Here is a 26800-nt window from a genome sequence, read left to right as displayed (position 1 = left end):
TTGCTTGACTAATCTTTTCTATGAATAAAAAAGAAAAAGAGAGCACTTTTCATAATGGCCATGACCGCCCTTCCGGGGCACCTACTCCTGGAGGGGCTACATTTGTGCTGGTATTTGTAATACTGGTTTGCTTTCTGCAAATATGCTGGCAAATAAAAAGTTTCACAAATGAATGTCTGTGTCCAAATGAATAAACAAGTAGCAAATACTGCAGAGTTGTTGATGTTAAAACAGGGAGAGCTTGTCTCTGACAATTAAATTATTTTTATGTAAACGTAATATAACTTTGTAAGCTGCAGCATGCCCCTACAGTCCAGAGCTCTGTCTTCCGGGACAGACAGACCTATGGCTGTGCCCCCCTCTTCTTGCCCCCATCCTTCCATAGCTCTAGCACAGGGGTGGGCAAACTTTTTGGCCTGAGGGTCACATCTGGGTATAGAAATTGTATGGCGGGCCATGAATGCTCACAAAATTGGGATTGGGATGCGGGAGGGGGTGAGGGCTCTGGCTGGTGGTGCAGGCTCCAGGGTGGGGCCAGAAATGAGGAGTTCAGGGTGCTGGAGGGGGCTCCGGGCTGGGGCAGGGGAATAGGCTGCAGGGGTGGGGCTGGGGATGAGGGATTTGGGATGCAGATGGGTCCTCTGGCCTGGGATCGAGGGGTTCAGAGAGCGGGAGGGGGACTGGGGCAGGGGGCTGGGGTGTGGGGAGAGGCTCAGGGGTGCAGGCTCTGGGCGGCCCTTACCTCAAGTGGCTCCTGGAAGCAGCGGCCATGTCTCCACTCTGGCTCCTATGGGGAGCCACAGCCAGGCAGGTCTGCACGCTGCCCTGTCTGTAGGCCAATGGGAGCTGCGGGGGGTGGCACTTGGGGCAGGGTAGTGTGCAGAGTGGAGGCCCCTGGCTGCCCCTACACATAGGAGCTGGAGCAGGGCCATGCCACTGCTTCCGGAAGCAGCATGGAGCAGCCCCTGACCCTGTTTCCTGGCTGTAGTGCCAAAGCAGGGCAAACCCCAAACCCCGCTCCCTAGCGGAAGCTTAAGGGCTGGCTTAAAATGGCTGGTGGGCCAGATCCAGCTAACCTGTCACGGCTAACCTGGTGGCTGAACTTTGTGACTTTGTCCTCACCCATAACTATTTCACATTTGGGGACAATGTATACCTTCAAATCAGCGGCACTGCGATGGGTACCCTCATGGCCCCACAGTATGCCAACATTTTTATGGCTGACTTAGAACAACGCTTCTTCAGCTCTCGTCCCCTATTGCCCCTACTCTACTTGCACTACATTGATGATATCTTCATCATCTGGACCCATGGAAAAGAAGCCCTTGAGGAATTCCACCATGATTTCAACAGTTTCCATCCCACGTCAACCTCAGCCTGGACCAGTCCACACGAGATCCACTTCCTGGACACTATGGTGCTAATAAGCGATGGTCACATAAACACCACCCTATATCGGAAACCTACTGACCGCTATTCCTACCTACATGCCTCTAGCTTTCATCCAGATCACACCACATGATCCATTGCCTCTGTCTGAGGGGTTGGAGCAAATGCAGTTATATCGTAGAGCTTGGCTGTAGACAAACACCTACAAGATCTCTATCATGCATTCTTACAACTACAATACCCACTTGCTGAAGTGAAGAAACAGATTGACAGAGCCAAAAGAGTGCCCAGAAGTCATCTACTATAGGACAGGCCCAACAAAGAAAATAACAGAACGCCACTAGCCATCACCTTCAGCCCCCAACTAAAACCTCTCCAACGCATCATCAAGGATCTACAACCTATCCTGAAGGACGACCCGTCTCTCTCACAGATCTTGGGAGACAGGCCAGTCCTTGCTTACAGACAGCCCCCCAACCTGAAGCAAATACTCACCAGCAACCACACATCACACAACAGAACCACTAACCCAGGAACCTATCCTTGCAACAAAGCCTGTTGCCAACTGTGTCCACATATTTATTCAGGGGACACCATCATAGGGCCTAATCACATCAGCCACACTATCAGAGGCTCGTTCACCTGCACATCTACCAATGTGATATATGCCATCATGTGCCAGCAATGCCCCTCTGCCATGTACATTGGTCAAACTGGACAGTCTCTCCGTAAAAGAATAAATGGACACAAATCAGATGTCAAGAATTATAACATTCAAAAACCAGTCGGAGAACACTTCAGTCTCTCCGGTCACTTGCTTACAGACCTGAGAGTGGCTATCCTTCAACAAAAAAGCTTCAAAAACAGACTCCAACGAGAGACTGCTGAATTAGCATTAATTTGCAAACTGGATACAATTAACTTAGGCTTGAATAGAGACTGGGAGTGGATGGGTCATTTACACAAAGTAAAACTATTTCCTCATGTTATTTCTCCACCCCCACCCCACCCCGCACTGTTTCTCAGACATTCTTGTTAACTGCTGGAAATGGCCCACCTTGATTATCACCATAAAAGGTTTTCCTCCTCCCCCCCTCCTGCTGGTAATAGCTCATCTTAAGTAATCGCTCTCCTTTCAGTGTGTATGATAAAACCCATTGTTTCATGTTCTCTGTGTGTATAAATCTCCTCACTGTATTTTCCACCGAATGCATCCGATGAAGTGAGCTGTAGCTCACGAAAGCTTATGCTCAAGTAAATTTATTAGTCTCTAAGGTGCCACAAGTACTCCTTTTTCTTTTTCCCATGGACCATAGTTTGCCAACCCCTGCTCTAGCAGCTATTCCATGCAGATACCAGCAATGTGATTCTGCTGGATGTACTCATGAGACTGTTCATAAATACTTTGTTTTCTGTATTTTTGCTAAAATGTTTGTTTTGCAGCAAATCTAGCCCATAGCACAAGGTAAAATGGAAGGCTCTGCCCAGGGTTTTAGCAGTCATAGATCAAACAGGATTGCACCAGAGTATAGCTGCTGGGGTTGCATTGTGATTGTGAGGTAGGGTGACCAGCTGTCCCGATTTTATAGGGACAGTCCCAATATTTGGGGCTTTTTCTTATATAGGCTCCTATTACCCCCAACCCCCGTCCCAATTTTTCACATTTGCTGTCTGGTCACCCTTTTGTAAGGAGTCCTGGGTTGCTGGAAAGGACAGGAAGTTTGATGCATCTGCTAAACTAGGAAATCACCAAGGCCAAAATCTTCATATCAGGATTTTGACCCTGTTATCCATAAATGGGGTTTCATTAATAGCTTCTTAGATTTTAAAGCCAGCAGGGATTGTTAGGAACATGAAGACCTGACCACATATACGACGCAAGCCAGAGAATCTCCCCTCCTGATTCTGGCATTAAGCCAGTCACTGCTCTTTGAGCCAGAGCACATCTCTTAGAAGGATATCCAGTCTTGATTTTAGAGACCGCAGATGATGGAGAATCCATCACCAGATCCTTAGGTAAGTTTGTTCCAATGGTTAATTACCTTCCCTGTAACTCTATAGCTGCAGCGAGACAGCTGGTTTAACACAGACGCAGGGGGTGATAAAGCAGGCAAAGTGCTTTGCTTTGTAAAAATGATTTCTCTAAAGCTGAAGGGGGGAAGTTTATTGAGGTTGGCTGAAGCCAATAAAAATAAAATCCCTCTACCCTCACTTTCTCTTTCAGCGAACGCTGCTTTGGTGTATTTCCATTTCACACTTTCCGTCGTGTCTGCCCCTCTTCCACCCCGCCACTTTTCCGCTTCCAGATAGGTTTCACCTGAGTTCTCTCATCTTCTGACCCTCCTCTTTACCTTCAGTATTGCAGTTCCCCCTACTTTTTCCACTTCTGCTGGAACTCCCCCTCCCTTGCCCCCCTTACAGTGTTGCCTCTGTTGCCCTACTCCCTTCCTACCTATGCTGCTCCTGCCTTCTGTGAGCAGGTAGCAGCATTGGCAACTTATTGTGAGGCTCATAATCTGTTTCTTAAAGCCTCAGCCCCTGCAGTCAAATTATTTCAAGAGAGTTTTGGTTTTACTGGGCGTCACTCAGGCCTCCTGCCTGGTAGGCAGGGGCTGCAAGTTGTATGGGCCCGTGGTGCCCGTGGTGCCCGTGCTCCACCAATATGAGAGCACGGGGGCCCAGCTCCACCAAAGTTTGAGGCCGGGTCTCTCCCCGAGCCCTGCCTGCCGCCATGCCTGCCACCCCCGGGCAATTTAAAAGGGCCCAGGGCTCCCGCCACCACCACCAGCAGCACAACGAGGCTAACGTGGCTTCCTGCCCACTTGTTCTGCTTCCAGAATCGGCTGGCACGTCCCTGCAGCCCCTGTGGCGGGGGGAGTGTGTGTGTCTCCACACACTGCCCCCGCCCCGGCTTTGCCAACCGTGGCCAATGGGAGCTGTGGGGGCAGTGCCTGCGGGCAGCAGTGCACAGATTCCTCTGGCCCCCCGTTTAGGAGCTGCTGCCAGAAGGGGGGTGCAGGTCACTTTCAGGAGCCGCCCAAGGTAAGTGCTGCACCCTTCACCCTCTCCCGCTCCCCAACCCCCTGCCCCAGCCCAAAGCTCGCACCCCAACTCCCTCCCAGAGTGTGACCCCCTCCTGCACCCAAACTCCCACCTCCTTAGGCAGGTGTGGGGGGAGGGACTTGGACCCATTCTGGGCACCACCAAAAACTTACAAACCTGTCACCCCTGCAGGACAGCATACAACATGGCTGTCAAGGTGCTCTCAGCTGTCTTGGATGTGTTGCCATGGAGACAGTTTGCACATACACGTCATACAAATGGTCGTGTGGCCTAAATGCCATACAGGTAACAGCTACATTGAAAATAGCAGGTACTGCAACAATCTCATTGAACATTTTTATTTGCTTACCCTCTCAGAAGCATAAACACGTTTCTGTCTATTGGTGGTACATACAGTAGGCACAGAATTGCTAGGCATTGCAGCCTCATAAATATTTACTTGGAGGGTAATTATTGAGGGGGACACAGCAACCTTTCACTCCAGATGGTGCTTCAAGAAAACCGTTAACACATACAGAAGGGAGCTAAGCACAAAGAGGAAATGAGGCACGCAAACAGCCTTCCAGTTATTCACCATTATTCTGTGAGTTGTAAAAGCTAGAGATGATATCTTTTACTCCTCTAAAACCATTCTCCCCTGCGCCATTGTGGATCTTCCATATGGCCAAGTCATACATTAAGAAAATTAAATGGAAAGCTTCTCAGCTAAACAGCTTACCATGCTGTGGTGGAATGCCAAAAAAATTCAGGGTCTATATGGGTCAGAAAGGTGAGGTGTCTACAGCTTCAAACTTGCCTACTAACCGGTAGGTGCTGATGAGAAAATGTGCCCTTGCTTTAATCTAATGAACATTTTTCAGAAATCTGAGCATCGTTTTCTGAGCATCTTTCATGATTAGACCTTTGTAATCATAAGTTTCTCTTTTAAGCTTCAGCAGCACACACAGAATTCTGTCTGCAAACTGATTCACTGCGAGTAATATTTTGCAGACATTTTCCCCTGCATTTCTCCACTGGTTACGGAATGAGATGTGTGTCTTTCTATGAGTAATGAAATGTGTGCTTTATGGCTGTTCACAACCCTTTAAATGGTTGAGCTATAGTTGATTTGGTTGTTGTGGAGGTTTTCTCACCTCTCAGTCGCTAAGTACCCCTGCAATCCTCTCAAGTAGTCATTAGCATCCCCTTATATCCATTTAGACGCTCATCTGCACAAAGTAATAAATCTAAATTACACTACAAGAAACAGCTGTAATTAAAGAAGGATTAAAATAGAAAGGAGTTTATTTTAAACTGCCTCTACATTTGTTTTTAAAATGCTGACTGAGCCATAGACATCCCTGACCACTTACATTAGTTAACACTTTTGTGGTTAAAATGCACATGCATTGCACAGTCACGGAGTCAGTCATTTTTCATATGCCTCTTTCATACGTCCAATATGGATAATTTAGTGGTGACCTGATGGCTTGTGCTTTGTTTTAGGGGAAATCCAGATTCATGACTCAGACTCTCTCTCTCACTCACTGGTATCACTACAGATGTAACTTTAACAAAAGATGGATCGCTTTATATATACCATAGGGTTCAGTGTACCTGGAGACACACACTAGTACTGCTACTGCTACAGGGCACATACACAGAGCTTTTCCTCCTTGGCTCTCACAGCACTTCACACAAAGGTAAATCAGTATTATTAACCCCGCGGTATAGTTGAGGACACAGAGACACAGAAATTGACTTGCCCAAGGCAACACACTATGGCTACATTTACCCTTTGAGCTGGGAATTACACACCCGGCTCCATGAGACATACTAACGCTAGCTCTTATCAAGCTAGCATGCTAAAAATAGCGATGTACCTTCAGTAGCACGGGCAGGGGCAAGCAGTAGGATAGGCTAGCCACCTGAGTAGTTACCCATGGGTCTGGGCGGGTTTGTATGCAAAGTGGTTAGCCCATGCGGAGTTGGACCTCAAACGGGATTCTCTGTCTTCCAGTCATCTGCTTTAATCACTAGACTATGCTGCCTCTGTACAACGCTGCTCATTCTAGAGTGCAATAGGGTTGCAGAATCTGTTTGCTCTCTACGTCTTAAATGGTGGGATTGTATGTGTGATAGCTTTTAAGTATCAGTGGATAAACATAATCAAAAGCTTCGTATGCACAGGCAGAGAGGAGTATAACTGTGAAGAGAACGCCAGTACCTGGGCTGCTGGAAATTCACTTGAGTCCCTAATAACAATGAAAAAAGACAGTTTTCACTGTACTACAATAATAGCAACACAAGACAAGCACTGCCATGTTACTGTACAAGCTTTTACACATGGAGTGCCTGATTCTCCTCCCTTGCCAGCATAAATCAAACATGCTTCTATTGAAGTTAGCAGAGCCACACTGGTGTACGCACGAGGAGAGTTCTGCCCATGAAGGTTTTCATATTTTCCACCTCGCGTGCTAATGGATTGAGTTTATCAATGAGACCTCATCATTTTTAGAGTGTTAACATGTTGAAATGTTTAACCACCAGCTGCCAAATGAGAAGTTAGCAGTGAGGCTGACCAGCCTCTCTCAGAACCTGCACTGTGTCAGAAAGGACATGTAGTGCCGTCTAAGCATCCTGCAGGAGTTTCCTTGCAGAATGAATACATCCAGGAGTGTGAAACATGCCAATTTGGGCATGTGCTGTAAATCACCATTGGCTCGATGCTCCTACAAATTACACATCGCACTTCTAAACAGCTGTTTCCCCTGTTTAGTGTACCTGACTGATATCTCCATCTCTAATGTAGACACACACATTATTACAGCTGTTCTCAGAGCACAAGACAGGCATGTGCAAAAGGAGTTGCTGAGCTGAGGAGAGAAGCTGTTATGAATAATGCCTGCATATCTGAGAGCCGAATCAATAGTTCGGTCCTTAGAACCCTCCTTTTTTAAAAAAAAAAAAAAAATAGCTTGGCCACATTCGTAAATGTATTGCCTGTTTGCACATAGGTGAGAGAGGTAATGGATCACAAATGTATCTGCTTCATTGTAAACATGTATACTGCACCCCTCTTCTCTGCACAATGCATGTAGGTAACAGGGAGAAATTTAAGATGACAGAGGCCACAATTTCTTGCAAAAGATGCAGCTGCTCAGCATCAGTTTTTCATATTTCTGCGATGGCAGGAAGTAGGCAAGCTTTAACCTTTGCTCCTTTCCAGGCACACTTGCACTCAGAGATCCAGCTGTGGATCATGGCTTTTTTATCTACATGAAAGCATTGTGGGTAACTTTGCTTATTAAGAACATCTCCCTTCACAATTTTGTTATAGCTAGAAGATTTCAGCTCTTCTTTTTCGGTGCCACCTCTTGTTTTGAACACAGCACATTGTCTTCGTAGAGGGCAACTCAAAACCTTGTTTCCTTGCAGTTTCTCTCTGGGTGGGTGTGGCCATAGCCGTTTACCATCAATAAATATGGTGCAGTTTTCTTTCTGAGTTTGATCATTTTCTGAAACAGCCATTATCTTACTGCTTTTCAGACACGTCTGCTCTGGGCAGCTATTTTCTCTCTCTATTGGTCTTGGAGAGGGCAGCCTTGGAAAACTGAATACCCCAGCTAGATCTTGCTTCTCTGTCATTTTTTCTTGAGAGGTGGATGGATGAATTTCACCCCCCCTCCTGGTATCACAAGAGCTGAAATGACTATGCTGTGAGTCATCCATGCTAGAGCTTTCACCATAAACAGACACCCTATAGTGTCGTGTCTTCTCTGCTTGTGCGTACAACTGTTCTAGTGGATCAGCCCTGGTACAGGGATATAGCTTTGCATTGTCAAGTACTAGACTAACTTTTTCTAAAGACATCATGTCTGAGAAGATGTTGGTCAGTTTGTACTTTGGAATGACTTGCTGTGCCACTTCCAGCTTTGGGAACCATGACATTCTTTGGAGTGTTTCTAATACCTTCTTGTCTTGGAACGCATAGGGGTTTTCAGAAAACACTGGGAAGGTGGGCCTTGCTAAATGACAGATAGATTGAAGGTAGTCGTCACTGGAACAAGAATCTGAGTCGATAGAGAAGCTCCCAAAGCCTTTTGCATTGCTAGTTACATCTTCTAAAATTTCCTCCTGGGTTTCGCAGATAGTTGGGAGAGGCTTTGATATTGTCAGTCGTATGCGGGGTGCCATTGCTGCAAAGAATATACAAGATCTTATTAGCATATGCAAATGATCAACTATGTTACAGGAACTCTGGCATTTCTGTAAATTTCATACGACCTCTTCTCCTCTCTCCCCCGCCCCTGCTGTAGTCAAGAAGTAAGTAGTAGTGTACCTGGGAACTTTAGAACCATACTGTTACTAAATCTTTATTTCAAGGGTTTCAGAAAGGGGTAATGAACAAAATATACCACATGGTTGATTACTCAGACCTGTTCCAGGAAAAATAATTCAGTAAAGAAGCTCATGCAGCTGAAATCCCTGGCAGAAACTTTGTTCCTTTCTAAAACAATGCAAGGGGAAAGCACGTAAACAACCAACAGATTTGCACAATATCATTCTAGCACAGTCAGTTTTGGAGGAGCAAGATTATCAGCAGAGGCCTGAGGGGGGCTCCTGCCTGCTGTCCTTACTCACTCGCTTCCCTGTTGTGTGTAGCACAGTATAACTGGGTGGCTTGCCTGAGAAAAGTGTGAGATTGGGCCTTAGTTAATAGGGTAAATATCTGATATTAAATGGACATTATGTTTGAGCTTTTCCATAAGGCCAAGAAATAACATGCTTGATGCTGCAAAAATGTCCTCCCTTTCCTCCATTCCGGTGGTTGTATAAATAAATGTAATTCTATTGCTCTGCTTATGCAGATGCAAAGGGTATAAAATGTAGGTCCATCACAATATGAGTAATACACGCAGTTCTTGACGTTTGGGGCTCCTGCACTGCTCCCACCCAAGTCAGTGGGAATTGTTTATCTACTCACATAAAATCTTAAGGATTGTTTCAGTTCTCATAGTGCTGTTTCCAGTTTATTTATTGGTTTAAAGTATTTTCTGGCCGAAATGACCATATTATGCCCTTTATCCAGTTTTGACTGTCTTCTAAATTGTTTGCAGTGTTGTAACTGGGTGTTTTCCCCAGGATATGAGAGAGGCAAGGTGGGTGAGATAATATCTTTTATTGGACCAACTTCTGTTGGTGGAAGGTTCAAGCTTCATGGAGCTCTTCTTCGGATCTGGGGAAGATAACCAGAGTGTCTTAGCTAAACACAAATTGAAACAGCTTGTTAAGCCTAAGGGGCTCACACATGCTGTAGGAGACCACTTAAAATGAAGTGGGTAGTTAAAGATTAGCAGGCAGTGAGGTGTATTATGAATTGTTGTAATGAGCCATAAAATCAGAGTCTCAGAGTCTATGGTTTTCAGTGTCTAGCCAAGTTACAAATGTAAGATCCCAGGCTCCCTTCATCAGGCTTCTATGAGCATACTCAGAGTCAGAATGGTACAAACTCCGTGTATGCTTATATACATAATTAGGTATTTATATGCATATATCACTTTCTTTATTGCTGGAAATAAATCCTGGCTTTGTTGAACCTCTACAGCAAGTTGACCACATATAAAATGCAAATAATCTGCTCATCCTCAGCACACAGTGTAGAAATTGCTGTGTACTCTCCCACCTGCTCTGCTTTGTTCCTGTTTTTTATCTTCAAGCAGGTCTGCACTAGTAGTGCTACATAGGCACGGCTGCGCTGATGCGGCTGTCGCGCGTCTGGTGAAGACACTCTATGCTGATGAGAAAGCGGTTCCTACTGACATAGCACAAGTGTGGACAGCGCTTAGGTCACTGTAACTTGCGTTGATCGGGGTGTGTCTTCTTCACACCCCTGAGCAGTTTATGTTAGATCGACTTAAGCAGTAGTGTAGACCTGCCCTTAGATACAACCAGAAAAGTAAACCGAGCCCAGAAATTTTTGAACTTAAAATAGGTCCCATCTGTTTATAGTAGGTGTTAGGTTTGCTTTTTACTTCCCTTCTTTTCCATCTACTCTTCCTCTTTAAAGCCTCTAGACAAGAAAATTAGGTCTTGATTTTTGCTCCTGTCTGTGTTTTGCCATCAATGTCAGTGATAGCAGGATCAGGGTCCAGCTGTCCGAAAGTGCGTGTTTTAGAGGTAAATATCCCAATGCGTACCTAGAGAAATGGCCTGATATTCAAAGGGGCCAGGCACCTGCAACTCCCATTAACTTCCTTTCTTGCTCACATGGCCCCTTCTCCCAGAACAAACAACAATCCAATTATGCATTTCCAATAAAACCTTCAAATGGCAGTGGGTTGATTTCAGACTTGCGGTACGTCTACACAGCAGTTGAGAGGTGCAGTTCCCAGCTCAGGTAGACGGATGCATTAGCTCTGCTCCAGATTACGCCCACCCCCCCCATAGCAGGCTGGAGTGGCATGGACAGTGGCTTGGGCTAGCCACCCATCTACATACCCAGGGAGTCGTGTGGGATATTTAGGGGGTGGCCTGAGCCAGTGCAGCCACTATGCTATTTTTAAGGCCTAGCTCGAAGATAGCTAGCTAGGGTACATCCACCTGAGCTAGGAATGACACCTCCAAGCTGCTTTGTAGATACACGTATCCTGGCTGTGGTCCCTCTGCTTCCCCTCCCATGCACGCTCACACACATACGTCTGACCGGGCTGAACTCGGACAGAATCCAGCCGAGATCACATCAGCACCGCGGTAGAAAGCCACGCAGAGGTCATGTGACAGCTCTAGGCCCTGTGACCCACCTAGTCACCCAGCTAGGTGCAGGGTGGGAATAGCAGTACCCACTGAACCTACAGATATGTGGGCTCCCCTGTGTTTGAGTTCCCTGAAGGTTCACAAGCTCTAATGGCTGTGATCCCATTTAAGCAGCACTCCAGACAAAGGATCTATTTCAATTCCAGCTTTTGAGACCCCCTCCTTTTTCCTTACCTGGATATATTTTTTTTTTCTCTTTTAGCTGGGTGTATTTCTAATCTTCAGTTTTCAGCACCTTTCTCTCCTTGTTTCCAAGACGGAAGATATGCTGTCTAAAACTGGACTGTGCATCAGGCTAACAGCTTCCAGTCAGCTGATTGTGCTGTTCTTTTGTTGTTGTTGCTAAATATAGACTGCTGGATCCCTTGCATTTCCTGAGAATCCTAATTTGATAAATGCCTTGTATTACCGGAAAGGCAGAATGGAATCAGCGAGGCAGGACAATGGTATTATCAGCAAAACAGCTTCGACAGCAAATCCTCTCTGCTTTGGGAATGTGGTCATGATCAGGTATAATGTTTTACATTTTCAGAGAGTAAAAGGTAAATTTGTTATGTACGTGTCCTGGAGCCACAGGAAGAGAGCAGCTGTGTGTGCATTGCACTGAGTCTGTGTGAAAATACTAGTAGTATATTCGACTTGATTCTCAGCTGCTAGCTTCAGGTGGGGGTGAGGGAGAAACACAAGGGAGCTGGTTACAATTCCTTGATCCTGGAGCCATCTGAAGTTTTAGAAGAGCCTGTTGGCTGCACTAATTTATGCCAGCTAGCGAAGGATCCCAAGGGACTGTCTGCCAAATGGGGATAGCCAGAGCACAGCATGCCCCTGGTCTGCTCCTCTCCACGCTGCCCGTGACAAGCTTGCTGTGCTAGAGGTTGCAGGAAGAGAGGTGCTTAGGGTTGTTACGTTGCCTCTATTCCCACTGAGAAGGAGATCCAGGTGGCTTCTGTGTCTCTTGCACTAGAGTGGCACAAAGTGAACAGCACAGTTTGGACTAGTGGATAGAGCACTAGACTGGGAGTTGGCAGATCTAGTTCTCTTCCTGGATCTGCCACTGACCTGCTGTGTGACTATGGGCAAATCACTTCCCCTCTCTTTGCCCTCCTACTTTTTTCTTTGTCTGGTTAGATTGTAAGCTTTCAGGTTCGGAGGGGAGGGAGATGGAGATATATAATGTGAGAAGGAGCTCTCATGCCAGGTGCCAATCATCATCTTGACTACTTGGTAGGTTGCATCCTTTGTCCTACACTGCCTCTGTTTGTAGATCTCTTTAGTTTGAAAGTTCTTTGGAGCAAGGACAGTCTTTCTATCTTTATTTACAATATCTTGCCTATTTGGGGCACCACTACTGTCCTACAAAAAACCCAGAACGAAAGGACGAGGAAAGGCTCCAGATTACTGGAAATGACCATTTTATTAATAGTTCTTCAACATCCCTTTATCTATAGAGTATTGGCCAATGTATTTTGCTGCACCAAAAATGAATCTTCAGTGCTGCTGCTAAGCATTATGTAGCATTTCTTAATCCACACACCTCAAAGTGTTTAGACAAAGGTGCATCAGCACCATTATCCCTTCTTCTGCAGGGATGCAAGAACTTGGTCAGTTGTTTAAAAGTTACCTTCATTAGAAGTTCACATTAAGGGCTTACAAAGTCCCCTTCATTTCCATGTGCTCACTCGTGGAATAAGATACTATGCACCGTGAATAAGGGTGGCAAAATGAATGTTAATGAGGTGGCCACCATTTTGGCCAATACAATGGGCATGAGACCACCGAGCCTAAAAGCACAAACTGCTGCAGCTTGAGTTAAAGAACCCAAACTTTGTCTGGGGCTGTATCAGACTCAGATTCTTTGTGAATCAGCACTGGGGGCTGGGGGCAGGAGAAGGACCTGTAAAACACACTTACAAGGGGGTTTCACTAACACCGCACCTCCACTTTGCTATTAACTTATTAATATGATGCTCAGCCTTAGAATCAAAGACCAGAGGAAACAACCATGCTGTCATCCATGGCAAACTCCTGATTCTGTGAGATGCTGGTCATCCTCAACTCCTGTTGACATATGTCCTAGATAGAAGTACGACCATTGGTGGGAAATGACCCCTCAGCACTTTAGAGGCAACACTTGGTAGGATCAGGCCTCACTGTGTAGTTTTCAAAACTATGCTGAATCATAAAGTGTCTTCCCTTGACTTAGTGGGTGAGAGGGAAAATGTGAGGACAAAATATTAAAATGCAATTCAGAAATACTTAACACACTGTGGCTAAGAAAAAATCCAGAGTGAGAAATGCCATAGAATTTGTGTGAGCAACATCATGCTGATAGCATGGTCAAGTCAGTCATTATTAAATCTAAGTTGATGGACAAGGAGATATTCACCTATGTAGTAAAATGTCTCCAGCAGGAGAATCCTCCAGCTCCTGTCTCAATTGCAGTGTCTTGATGTACGGCAAAGGGGAGCTATTGTGCACTTTTAATGGGGCTAAGCGATAATATTCCCCCCTGTAACTGAACCCTTACCCATCTGACAGGGTGGGAGGGATAGCTCAGTGGTTTGAGCATTGGCCTGCTAAACCCAGGGTTGTGAGTTCAATCCTTGAGGGGGCCATTTAGGGATCTGGGGCAAAAATTGGGGATTGGCCCTGCTTTGAGCAGGGGGTTGGACTAGATGATCTCCTGAGGTCCCTTCCAACCCTGATAGTCTATGATTCTATGATCAGCAAACCTCATCCTTCTCTTGTTTACACTGAAATAAATCTGGAGTAGCTCCACAGATGTCAGTGGAGTTACTCCAGGTTTACCCCAGATGAAGCTCAGAGTAGAATCTAGCCTGAAGATGAAATTCAGGAGTTTGTGCTTCAGAACTTTTTTACATTGTAATTCAGGGAGGACAGAATTCCAGCCAGATGGCCCTAAACCCATCTAGTTTATCATTACGGCTGTAAACAGGCAACATCTGCCATCGAGATGCACTAGTTTTGTGATTTGTGAATCAAAGGCTCCTTCTGCATCCTCTTAGTTGGTCCCCGGACATGTAAATGAATGAAATATTACTGACTGAATTTGCCCTTCAGCGCTAACCATTGCAATTATCTCAATATAATTATGTAGAACTGGGGGAGCTGGGGGATGGGTAAAGATTACCTGTCTTAATTCAGGACCTCTTGTCTACCACTCAATCTACGATACATTTTTAAACAGGGTTGCCATGAGATTTCTTTGGTTTAAGCAGGTTCCAAACGCTGACTTCCCCATACCACTAACCATAGTCAGGATTAATTTGACCTTCCCTGTATAGGTGAAATGGTGAGCGATAAGGCATATGGGCCCAATTCAGGAAAGCACTTAAGCATGTCAATAAGACTTTTCTGACCAAGGATGGATTTAGGCATGTTCTTCAGTGCTTTTCTGAATTAGGATCATACAGAGTTAAACTGCATCAGTCTGGCTTTTCTAGCTGACTCCTGTTGTTTTCACCTTATGTCAACACGCTACATGTCTATGAAGACTGGGTGTGATTTTGATCCTATTTTTTACGTACAATTGTGGGGAAAATACAGCACATGAAAGCTGGGCCTTGAATGTGCTCTTTGTCCATCTCCTCAATAGCAAGAGAGAGAATGTATTCCTTCGTTCAGTATTTCTCAACCGTATCAGATTGGCAACCCTTCAATCAAAAATGTTCACAACTCCCTTACTTTTTTTTAAATTTAAACTCTGCTTATATTATTTTTGTATATTTTGAGAGCTTGACAGAGAACACTTGACCTTGAAGGATAAGGGAGTGTGGGGAGTGAGATTGTCTTTACTTTAGGCCTTTTCTGCATGGGTGAAATTGACTCTCCTAGCTATTCCAGTATAATTTAGCTATTCTGAAATAACTCCCCTGTGGGGAAACTCTGATCTGGAATAAAAATGCTTTTATTCCAGAATAATTACTTCGCTTTGTGAGCAGAGTAATTATTCCAGAGGAAGATATCCCTAAAGGGAGCTATTCTGGAATAACTACTCCAATCAATTTCCCCAGAGTAGACAAGCTTTTGGATTGTTATAGAACTTTCAATATCTTGTGACCACCCTGATTATCTTTTTGTGACCCTCCTGGGGGTTGCAACCCACTGGTTGAGGAAACACTGCCTTAGTTTATTACAAATGCACTGAATACATTCCCACAAATACACTGGGACATTCAGTGTGTTGTCTTCAAAGAGTAAGAATAGGTATAGAGCTATTAGTAACTACTTAGGGCTTAAATTTCCCATCCTTGCCTTGCAAGGACAGTAATTACTGCAGAATGGAAAACTCAGAATACATTTACATAAACAGATGGGTTACAAATGCCTGGTATAATCTCAATGGAGAAAATGACTAGCCTGAAAGGGGTTGGGAGTGGGGAATAACAAATGCTTGTGCATGTTGTTCCTTTTTATAGAGTACTCCTGAGATGCATTTGTTTGTGCAGATGTCACTCTTTTTTCTGCTGTAACCCTTCTTGAAAGAGCCAGGGCCCAATCCAGCAAACAGTTAACCAGGGAAATCTCAATGTGACCCTCTTTGGGAATAGGGACTGACTGGTGTGAATAAGGTTGCAGGTCAAGTCTTGCTGTGACTGAGTGTTTCACAGTACTTTGGAGCTACTACAATAAAGTTCACCTTGGCCACTCTGACCTACAGTAAAAATATAGTTCTCAGATCAAATGTTTCTTACTCTAATATCAAAGCACAATGCTTTTATTCCAGCTGTCTGATATTGTAGTAAAATTACATTTGCTTGAATCCAAGAATATTGGAATAGTTATTTAAATCCTTTTAAACAAGTCTGTTCTTTTGTAATCTTTTTCCTACTTTTATTTAATTAAACATTTTAAGTGTAAATGGTTTCTTTTGAAAATACCAACTATATATACACACAAACATTTAATATTGCTCTCAGCTTGTGCAGAGCACTTGAGTTTTCTTTACCTTACCTTCACCACAGCCCTTCTTTTGTGTTTCTTCAAAAGGATTGTCCAAAACGTGACAACACTGAGCCTTTTAAAGGCTCTCTGTCACTTCTGGAAGTGGTTGATGTTTCTCTCATGCCCTTTGAAGAAAGCTTTGGTATGGCCCTCCCCAACCTTGTAATTCTGTATTTATACCGTTCAGAGTGAATGCAATAAATCAGCATTCCTGTGTGCATGAAAACCATAACGGACTGGGATTAACAATAAAGGAAAACAGCAAAGGGAGCATTGCTCATGCCACTGAGTGCATAACTAGCCATCACTCGTCATCTAGAGCTTAGTTGGCGTTTTTAGGGCTAAACTTTCAAAGTGATCATTGGATTTTTATTTTATTTTATTTTATTTTAATTTATTTTATTTTTGGAGGGGTGTGTCTCCATTTTTAAAAGCCCAGTTTAAACCACCATGGGGGCCTGATTTGCAGAAATGTGGAGACCAGATAGTTCTAGTTTAAAATAAATGGGATATGCAGGTACTCAGCACCTCTTTTAAGATCAAGCCTTTGGTATCTTGTGTTGGGCACCCAAAAGAAGTGGTCACTTCTATGTACACTAAACATATTTCATCCAAAATGACCATCTTAGAGCTGGGATAGCTGCCTCTGATTGTAGCAAAAATACAATTGAGTTGAGGGGGGAAATCACTAGACTGATTTCTTACTCTCTCTCTCCCCTCCCTGGCTTCATCCCCCCCCCCCCCATTAGTTTTACCACTGGTGAGAATTTGGTTTGCTTGAATGTAGCAGGTAGTAAGTGGCACAACCAACCCAAAACCAAATTCAGGCAGCTGCTGCATAATTATTATATGCTCATTGGAAAACCTGTGCTTAGCTACAGGAACATGAGTTGAAAGCTGACTCTTCTATTTAGGTTGTCTGCAAACCCCCAAGATATGAAATTCTTCCTCTTTTCCTTTCCTAGGGCTTGATCCAATGGTCTCTGAAGACAACTGGAGTCTTCTCATTGACTTCAGTTGGCATTGCATCAGGCCACTAAACTGTTGTCATGTGGAATTTTGCTGTTAAATACATTTTGAAATTCAGTGGTACTTTTAAGTGGCACCTCTTTATAGGGCCTGGCTCCCAAAACGTTTACATACACAAGTAACTTTACTCACATGAGTAATTCCATTGGTGCTCAAAGGATTACTTCCATGAGCTAGCTTAATCCGCTACATAGGGTTGTACAGGATCAGACGCAGAGATTGTAAATGTTCCCTCAAACCTGTCAATGGGACTGCATGTATGTGTCATGATTACAGCTGGGACTGCCTAATGGGTTTAAAGAATTAGGTGCCTAACTCTCTTAAGCTCCTAAATTCCAACCTCTGGCACAGGCTCTGGGTTTACAAAGGAATTGGAGACCATTTTGGGTGAATGATGCTCTCTCACTGTAATTTTGTATTAAGTAAAATAATTGTTTCTAATCAGATTTACCCTGAGAACTGACTTCTCAGGCATTCGTGCGGGGAGTGGGGAGCAGGGGGCAGGGAGACTGGGTTTTTGTTTTTTTTCTAAAATCTGCTTTTGTTCTGACAAAATCCAATGGAAAGGAATCACTTTTCTTGTATGGTATTTTATAGGCAATATGTTTTTGTGACATTTTTATTGTAGCTTTCCAAAATATGAATCTATATGAGGCATAAGAAAGACAATGACCTGTGGGGCCTGATCTGGCGCACACATGCACTGGGGTGGGTCCCAAGGGGTACCATGCAGGCATACGGGGCCATTCCAACACATCTGCTGGCAGGATCTGAGCCAGAAACAGCAGCCTGTGATTATATAAGTCTTTCCAAAGCCTGAGTGTTGCCCAGACCCCGATTGAATTACCCACTGTACTTATGCATGTCAAGGCATGTCTAATGACCAGACAAGTCAAATGAAGCATTAATTGGGAGTTCCAGAGCAGCAGGGGGCCTGCGTCACTGACCCTCCTCAAAGTTTGTCAGAGTTCAGAATGTGTCTCTTATCAGCTTGAGTGCTGCCAGCCTCAAACAGCCTAGAATCATGAGGCAGGACCTCAAAAATGGGATTATAAATCATTATTCATTTATTTTATTTTATTTTTTTTGAGAGAGAGTGAGTGAGTGTCTTTGTCTTTTAGTTTCTGAGCCTTTCGAGTGCACTTAGGTCACATTTTCAAGATTTTCTCTGTAAACATGAGCATTAGAAAGGTACTTGTGTTAATACTGGGGGTGGGGAGAGGTCACACACACGGTTGTTTCTGTGGGCCTACCTTACACCAGGGGCTCCTGGCATCCCTCAGTTCCCACCAAAAGACCCCATGGTGCAACCATCCTGCCCCCTCTGTTTGAGGAACTACCTGATGCCCCCTGTGCCAGGGGTTCTGTGTCCCCCACCCTTTTCCTGCTATTCTCCACCCTGTGCCAGGGCTCTGTCTGTCTCTCCTTTTTCTACTCTTCCCTCTGGATTGGAAGTGATGGACAGACAGCTGCTATCCCCTCTCTCTCCCAGCATGGAGCAGGCTTTGGGGTGACAAAGAGGTAGGAGGGCAAAAGGAATGACACTTCCTTCACACTCCCTCCTGCTGGCTGAGGCTCTGTCCAACAGCTGTTGTTCCTAACTGCTCATGGCTTTTCAGGGCTGATCAAGAATCTCACGAGAGTTGATATTTTATTGAAAGCCCCAGCCCCTGGCGGTGGGTGATTATGCAAGAATCTCAGCTCCCATTGGCCAGGGGCTCTCTGTGCCCCCATACCCAGGGTCTGTGGGCTTCCTCATTCCCCTCTCCCCACCATTCGAGGTGTTGGGATGAAGGGTAGAGCTGCAATGGAGGGTGATGGGGTATGCTAGTAGGTGTTAATGGCGCTGTCAACCAGTTCATGGATCTATAGGCACCTGCAGACCTGCTAGCACACCCGTCAGCTGTAAAGCAGATGCCATGGGCTCCATATTTCTCCACTTCTGTTTTTTCCATTTGTCACCAAAATCAATGAGGTTCTGCCTGGTGATGACTAGAATAATGGTTTTCAACCCTTTTTCATTTGCAAACCCCTAAAATACTTCAAATGGAAGTGCAGACCTCTTTGGAAATCTTAGATATAGTCTGCAGACTCCCATAGGTCCACAGACCACAGGTGAAAAACCACTGGCCTAAACCATTCCCTGACATTTTTGGAATTGATCAGCTGCCATGTTCAAAAGTTACCCCGTTATATCCGAACAGAGAGATGCCATCACGCTGAGTGAAGGCCTCGCAAGTCTGGCCAATGAGAGCTGAGATTCTTGCATAATCACCCACCGCCAGGGGCTGGGGCTTTCAATAAAATATCAACTCTCATGAGATTCTTGATCAGTCCTGAGTGTTGGCCACACTACACTTTAACTACACTTAAAATGCTGCATTGGCACAGCAGCGCCGCCACTACGCTTTAATAAAGATGCCATAAGCCGATGAGAGAGAACTCTCCCCTCTGCTGAGGACATGGCTACACTAGAGAGCTTACAGTGGCACAGCTGTACCAATGCATTTGCGCCACCGTAAGATCTCTCATGTAGCCCCTCTATGCCGACGAGAGGGCTCTCCCATCGGCATAGTTAAACTACCCCCAACGAGCGGCAGTAGCTATGTTGGAAGGAGACGCTCTCCCTGAGATGTAGCACTGTCTACACAGGGGGTGAGGCTGTTATAACTGTTGCTTAGGGGTGTGGATTTTTCACACCCCTGAGCAACGTAGTAAATATAGGTCTGCACTGTAGACAAGACCTAAGTTGTTCCAAAATGCGTCAGGAAAACAAAGCCATTATTGCTTGACTAGTTTTAGCACTTAATTTCCTCTTAGTTACTGAATGAGCGAGATGAGGTACTGGACTTTATATAGGGGTAACTGTTCAGTAGATAGTAGATACTTAGGGTTTCAGGAGGGATATTATACCTCATTCTTCAGGATTTAAGCCAATCTGTACCTATTAAGGGTTAAGAGGATACATTCAAACTATCCCAGATGAGGCTACTGTGGGGTTCTTGCATCTTCTTTGAAGCATGTCATGCTGCCTACTGTCAGACATGTTACTGGGCTAGATAACCCTCAGGTCTGGTCCTGTGCGGCAATGCTTATGTTCCTAAAAGCCTTGGGACATCTCTGCTTCTCTCTCTCTCTCATACTTTCTTTTTCTTTAACATGAAATTTTAATGACAGTTTGAGCTGATTTATGTCAGATTCCAGACATTCCTTTTATTAATTATATTAATACAGACCATTAACCTCTTGTTCATTACAGATGGCAGATACAGTGGTATGTACTAAAGACATTGCTGTGAAACATTAATGAACAGTTTGATATTAACTCGATGGAATTGGATGGAAAACTTTTACCAGCAATTGTAGCACTGGCTGCATATTTCACAATAACTATTGAAAGAAAGCCGTTCAAATACCATAATCAATTCACAAAGGGAGTGGGGAAATAAAATGGTGGTTACAGCTTAAACTCTTGGGGAAAAAAGGAAGTTGATAGTTAAGGATAAAATGCTTTGCCTCTACTTGGTTATTGCAACATGGTATAAAAGGTCTTTCACTGTTCTGGAGTGAGCTGTTGGCCACACCTGAACTCAACCTGGTACCCTGGATGGGATCCTGGAGGGATTTCAGGAGTACCTAAATACTTTTTGAGGATCTGGGCTGTAGGTACCTAACTGACTCCTATTGAAGTCACTGAATGTGAGGTGTCTAAATGCCATCTGGGTTTAGGAACATCAGTTCCATGCAGTTTTAATGAAAGTTTTGAAAATCTCCTGCTTGGATCTTAACTTTGAATTTCCAGGTGGTGATAGCTTAAACCCAAACCCTTAACATTATTGTAAGGCCAGACTTTGGCCATGTCTCTGCTACAGCATGGCAGTTGTGCTTGGTGACCAGAAAGCAACTGTGGGGGGAAAAAAATGGGACAGGGGGTGGGGGTAATAGGTGCCTATATAAGGAAAAGTTCCAAAAAAGGGGACTGTCCCTATAAAAACGGGACATTTTTCCATCTTTGTAGGTCATCCACCTCTCTGAGCGGCAGTAGCAAAGTCAAACAAATAGTTCTTCTGTCAACTTAGCCGCCTCTATACCAGGAGTTAGGTCAGCTTAATTATGGTGCTCAGGAGTGCTAGGTCGGTGTAAATTTTAAGTGTAGACCAGGCCTTCTGTAAGTGCTCAGCCCTCATATTTGGGGCTGGAGTTTCAAAATAATTCAGCTCCCATTTAGGCACCTAAATATAGTGGCCAGATTTGAAAAGTGCTTAGGATCCAGCAGCTGCCAGTGGGAACGTGAGAACAATGACAGCTGCTGGGCTCTCCCAAAAATCTGGGCCATAACATTCTTTACTTTTTGTTTCTTTAAAAAACAAACAAAAAAAAACCAAAAAAACTCACACCACAGTCTTAGTTTTATTAGAGAACCAAGCTATACCTCAGCTCTAAAGTACAACAGTATGTGAACTTTCTAAAGAGCTTAACAGAGCTATAGAGACCCTGCCACTGTGAAACGACTAGAATTCGGTGATGCTCCGGTTCCAGTTTCTGCAGCAAAGGGAAAAGAATGGAGCAGCCGCACCGAGTAGGTGCCATTTTAGTTGTGTGCCTTCTCAGAAACGGTAGAATTTCTGGGATTCTGCCAAAAGGGACACAAATCACATGCATACAGAAGAAGGTTACACAAAGTGCTACTAGAAAAGGAGTACTTGTGGCACCTTAGAGACTAACAAATTTATTAGAGCATAAGCTTTCGTGAGCTACAGCTCACTTCATCGGATGCATTCTGTGGAAAATACAGTGGGGAGATTTATATACACACACACAGAGAACATGAAACAATGGGTTTATCATACACACTGTAAGGAGAGTGATCACTTAAGATAAGCCATCACCCACAGCAGGGGGGGGAAAGGAGGAAAACCTTCCATGGTGACAAGCAGGTAGGCTAATTCCAGCAGTTAACAAGAATATCAGAGGAACAGTGGGGGGTGGGGTGGGGGGGAGAAATACCATGGGGAAATAGTTTTACTTTGTGTAATGACTCATCCATTCCCAGTCTCTATTCAAGCCTAAGTTAATTGTATCCAGTTTGCAAATTAATTCCAATTCAGCAGTCTCTCCTTGGAGTCTGTTTTTGAAGCTTTTTTGTTGAAGTATAGCCACTCTTAGGTCTGTGATCGAGTGACCAGAGAGATTGAAGTGTTCTCCAACTGGTTTTTGAATGTTATAATTCTTGACGTCTGATTTGTGTCCATTCATTCTTTTACGTAGAGACTGTCCAGTTTGGCCAATGTACATGGCAGAGGGGCATTGCTGGCACATGATGGCATATATCACATTGGTAGATGCGCAGGTGAACGAGCCTCTGATAGTGTGGCTGATGTGATTAGGCCCTATGATGGTATCCCCTGAATAGATATGTGGACAGAGTTGGCAACGGGCTTTGTTGCAAGGATAGGTTCCTGGGTTAGTGGTTCTGTTGTGTGGTGTGTGGTTGCTGGTGAGTATTTGCTTCAGATTGGGGGGCTGTCTGTAAGCAAGGACTGGTCTATCTCCCAAGATCTGAGAGAGCGATGGCTCGTCCTTCAGGATAGGTTGTAGATCCTTGATGATGCGTTGGAGAGGTTTTAGTTGGGGGCTGAAGGTGATGGCTAGTGGCGTTCTGTTGTTTTCTTTGTTGGGCCGGTCCTGTAGTAGGTGACTTCTGGGTACTCTTCTGGCTCTGTCAATCTGTTTCTTCACTTCAGCAGGTGGGTATTGTAGTTGTAGGAATGCATGATAGAGATCTTGTAGGTGTTTATCATGCATTCCTACAACTACAATACCCACCTGCTGAAGTGAAGAAACAGATTGACAGAGCCAGAAGAGTACCCAGATGTCACCTACTACAGGACCGGCCCAACAAAGAAAATAACAGAACGCCACTAGCCATCACCTTCAGCCCCCAACTAAAACCTCTCCAACGCATCATCAAGGATCTACAACCTATCCTGAAGGACGAGCCATCGCTCTCTCAGATCTTGGGAGATAGACCAGTCCTTGCTTACAGACAGCCCCCCAATCTGAAGCAAATACTCACCAGCAACCACACACCACACAACAGAACCACTAACCCAGGAACCTATCCTTGCAACAAAGCCCGTTGCCAACTCTGTCCACATATCTATTCAGGGGATACCATCATAGGGCCTAATCACATCAGCCACACTATCAGAGGCTCGTTCACCTGCGCATCTACCAATGTGATATATGCCATCATGTGCCAGCAATGCCCCTCTGCCATGTACATTGGCCAAACTGGACAGTCTCTACGTAAAAGAATGAATGGACACAAATCAGACGTCAAGAATTATAACATTCAAAAACCAGTTGGAGAACACTTCAATCTCTCTGGTCACTCGATCACAGACCTAAGAGTGGCTATACTTCAACAAAAAAGCTTCAAAAACAGACTCCAAGGAGAGACTGCTGAATTGGAATTAATTTGCAAACTGGATACAATTAACTTAGGCTTGAATAGAGACTGGGAATGGATGAGTCATTACACAAAGTAAAACTATTTCCCCATGGTATTTCTCCCCCCCACCCCACCCCCCACTGTTCCTCTGATATTCTTGTTAACTGCTGGAATTAGCCTACCTGCTTGTCACCATGGAAGGTTTTCCTCCTTTCCCCCCTCTGCTGTGGGTGATGGCTTATCTTAAGTGATCACTCTCCTTACAGTGTGTATGATAAACCCATTGTTTCATGTTCTCTGTGTGTGTGTATATAAATCTCCCCACTGTATTTTCCACAGAATGCATCCGATGAAGTGAGCTGTAGCTCACGAAAGCTTATGCTCTAATAAATTTGTTAGTCTCTAAGGTGCCACAAGTACTCCTTTTCTTTTTGCGAATACAGACTAACACGGCTGCTACTCTGAAACCTGTCAAAGTGCTACTGCGGCAGAAGTTGCACTTGTTAGAATGCATTGGTAGCACTTAAAATTGCCCACCTCTCTGCAAAAAAAAAAACAAAAAAACCCCCCCCAAAACCCCAAAACCTGATTCTTATATGTAAAGCATGATTTCAGTACTACGCCATTAATTCTGTGCCAGCCAAATGCAGGCTAGTAGTGGGGCTTCGTACGTTGTATTCTTAAATGAAAGATGTTTTCATTACAATAAACATCTTAATTAGGAAATAGGACTAAGCCACTTTGATCTTCTTTGTTCTCCTTGCTTGCATTATCTCTTTGTTTTTGTAAGCATTTTAAGATTGTTGAGATTTGAAATGTATGTGGAACTATGCACTGAAGTGGTTCGGATTGTGCATCACTGTAGTATATGAATACCATAGTTAAACGGTTGACATTAACTTACTGGAACACAGAAGAAAATCCCATTAAAGTATCCCTGTACAATATATAATGTGTGAAGCTGTAGACCATGCCAGAATGTTAGGCCTTGCAACAAAGAGGCCATCTCCTGAAATTCAGGCTTTCAAGAGGCTGGGGCTTTATTTGTAGCACTCCCTGGGCTCTATATTATTTATGACTTTGTTGAAAACAAATGGTCCTTATTTTACACTGATATTACACATCTGGATTCTAGTTCTGAAAAACCATTCAGCCACAGTTAGCATCTCTATGCTTCATGAAAAGGGATGGATGACCACTCGGGTTCCCCAGGAATGGGATTTGCATTCATCTGAAGCAGCAACCCAAACCCCCTTTGCACCAGAAAAGTTTGGCAGCCATCCTGAAAGCTCTCAGATTTCCCTCCTTTTTATACAATTTCAGTCATCGGTGGGTGAGCAGAAACAACCTTGTAACTTAAGTGACCAATCATACTGCGTAAATCATGAGTACTCTCGGAGCGAGTCGTTTATACGCCATCCAAAACAATTAAAACGAATGTCTTCTGGTCCATAAATGATTTGTTAAACAATAGGGAACAGTGAACAAATTCCAGAACATCATCTCCTTCTCACAGACAGCTCAGAGCCAGAAAAATGGGCTCAATTTGCTGATTGAGTCATTGGGAATTGTGCCCAGCTTTTATTTTAGTGGTTCCAATTGCTGACTTAATGGATACCTTTTCCTTTCTCTAGATTTGTTGCAGTCTTGATAATTGCATTTTTCTTGGTAAAAGGGAAGGGCCAATAGATACCAAACATTCGCTGAAAACCTTGCAGTGTTAATATCCCTTAATCCTTCCTTCTGCTAAAGGCTTTTACTTGGTTTTATTTAATTCCCCATAAAAGTAGAGTTCCACCGAGATAATTTATTTTTCTGAAGACTTCACACAGTTCAGATGTGAGAGTAGTGAAAAGGGAGGGGGGTGTTCTGTCTTTCTTTAAAGTAGGCTTGGCATGGGTCTGTTAGGAGACACCTCTCCTGTTTCCTCTTCGGGGTTGAGTATGATGGGCAACATTTCATCTGTGCAGAATTCTCCTCAATTGTGACTACAGGAGAGTTTTGAAATAGGATCGCTACTTGCAATCCCATGCCACCATCTAGTGGCAGAGTGCTTGTAAAACTTGCATTCCAAAAGCATTGCGTCTGAAAAAGGAAGGGATAAATGTGACACCTCCAACTGCTGTCCTGCCTAAAGTTGAAGCCTTGGTGAGCTAACACATGGATCCGCACCAGTCAAAAAGGGCCATTTGGGGGGTTCTGCTGGTGATATGTGAGGATTAGCAGATTTAAATGTTGTGAGTTATAGATGTATATCCTGCTGTCCTCACTCCTGAAACGAGCTTAAAAATGGCACCCACAGTTGTTGCAGTTCATTATTCTTTTGTCATAGTATTTTGCCTTTCTATAGCATCTTCCCTAAGAAGATTTTAAAATACTAATGAATTGAGGCTCACAGCACTGCGGTAAGATAGTTAAACGTTGCTCTCCCCATTTTCCAGATAAAGAAGCTAAAGCAGAGAGACTGAGTCACTTTCAGAAGGGCTCCAGTCCAGATTGACGAGGGTTCAGCACCCACAATTAGCCCCTGATTTTCAAAAGAGCTTCATTCCCATTTAGACCCCTGAGGGCCAGCTGGCCAACCAATGTGCAGAGCACTTTCAGAAATTTAGGTACCGGTTATTTTGGTACCTAAATAAGTGTAGAACTCTCTTGAAAAGCTGGCCAAGGCTGCACAGAATCACTGTAGCAAAGCCAGGACTTGAACCTACAGCTCCTGAAGACCATTGTCCCTTTCTATGGTGCTGATTCTGCAAAGCACTTGCTTAAGCATGGGCTTAACTTCAAGCATGTGAGTAATCCCATTGACTTCAATCTGCTCAAGGGCTTTGCTGGACTGGGCGCCATAAAAATAATGAGATTGCTGCTAGCTGCAGCCATAAGATAGTTGCATGTGGCTGTGACTGACAAGTGCTGCAGCTCTGCTGTTGGGTGGTTGAGCAGGCTGGGTCACTGGCAGATGATGGTTTTATCCTCCCCCCTACATCAGCAGAAGGATCAGTCATATTTATAAAACACATTGGATATGTTAAGGGCTGAGTTATTTTAATAAATTGCCAAACTGCTATTTTCCCTCACCTTTGAGAGGTTCATTGACTGTTCCTT

General features: G+C 44.3%; 1 protein-coding gene and 1 long non-coding RNA gene across 3 annotated transcripts in view; one reads left to right on the top strand and one right to left on the bottom strand.

The window, feature by feature from the left end:
- The window catches only part of LOC122461269, a 55164-nt gene that overhangs the window by 17362 nt on the left and 11002 nt on the right, over nt 1-26800 (top strand). The gene's annotated exons all lie outside the window — the stretch shown is intronic.
- LOC122461267 lies at nt 4768-16375 on the bottom strand. Of its 2 annotated transcripts, none has more exons than XM_043520289.1 (2): nt 11422-11827; nt 4768-8630 (listed from the first exon to the last, which is right to left on the bottom strand). In XM_043520289.1, exon 2 carries the CDS (start codon nt 8626-8628, stop codon nt 7606-7608), a length of 1023 nt encoding a protein of 340 aa, XP_043376224.1. In that variant the 5' UTR covers nt 8629-8630; nt 11422-11827; the 3' UTR covers nt 4768-7605. The 2 variants fall into 2 exon arrangements, with proteins under 2 accessions (XP_043376224.1, XP_043376225.1); XM_043520290.1 differs by lacking the exon at nt 11422-11827 and adding an exon at nt 16222-16375 and having other exon boundaries at nt 4782-8630.

The sequence above is a fragment of the Dermochelys coriacea genome, chromosome 8, assembly GCF_009764565.3.
Source record: "Dermochelys coriacea isolate rDerCor1 chromosome 8, rDerCor1.pri.v4, whole genome shotgun sequence".
Taxonomy (NCBI): Eukaryota; Metazoa; Chordata; order Testudines; family Dermochelyidae; genus Dermochelys; species Dermochelys coriacea.
The sequence above is the reverse complement of the archived record's forward strand: the minus strand, read 5'-3'. Positions and strand labels throughout refer to the sequence as shown.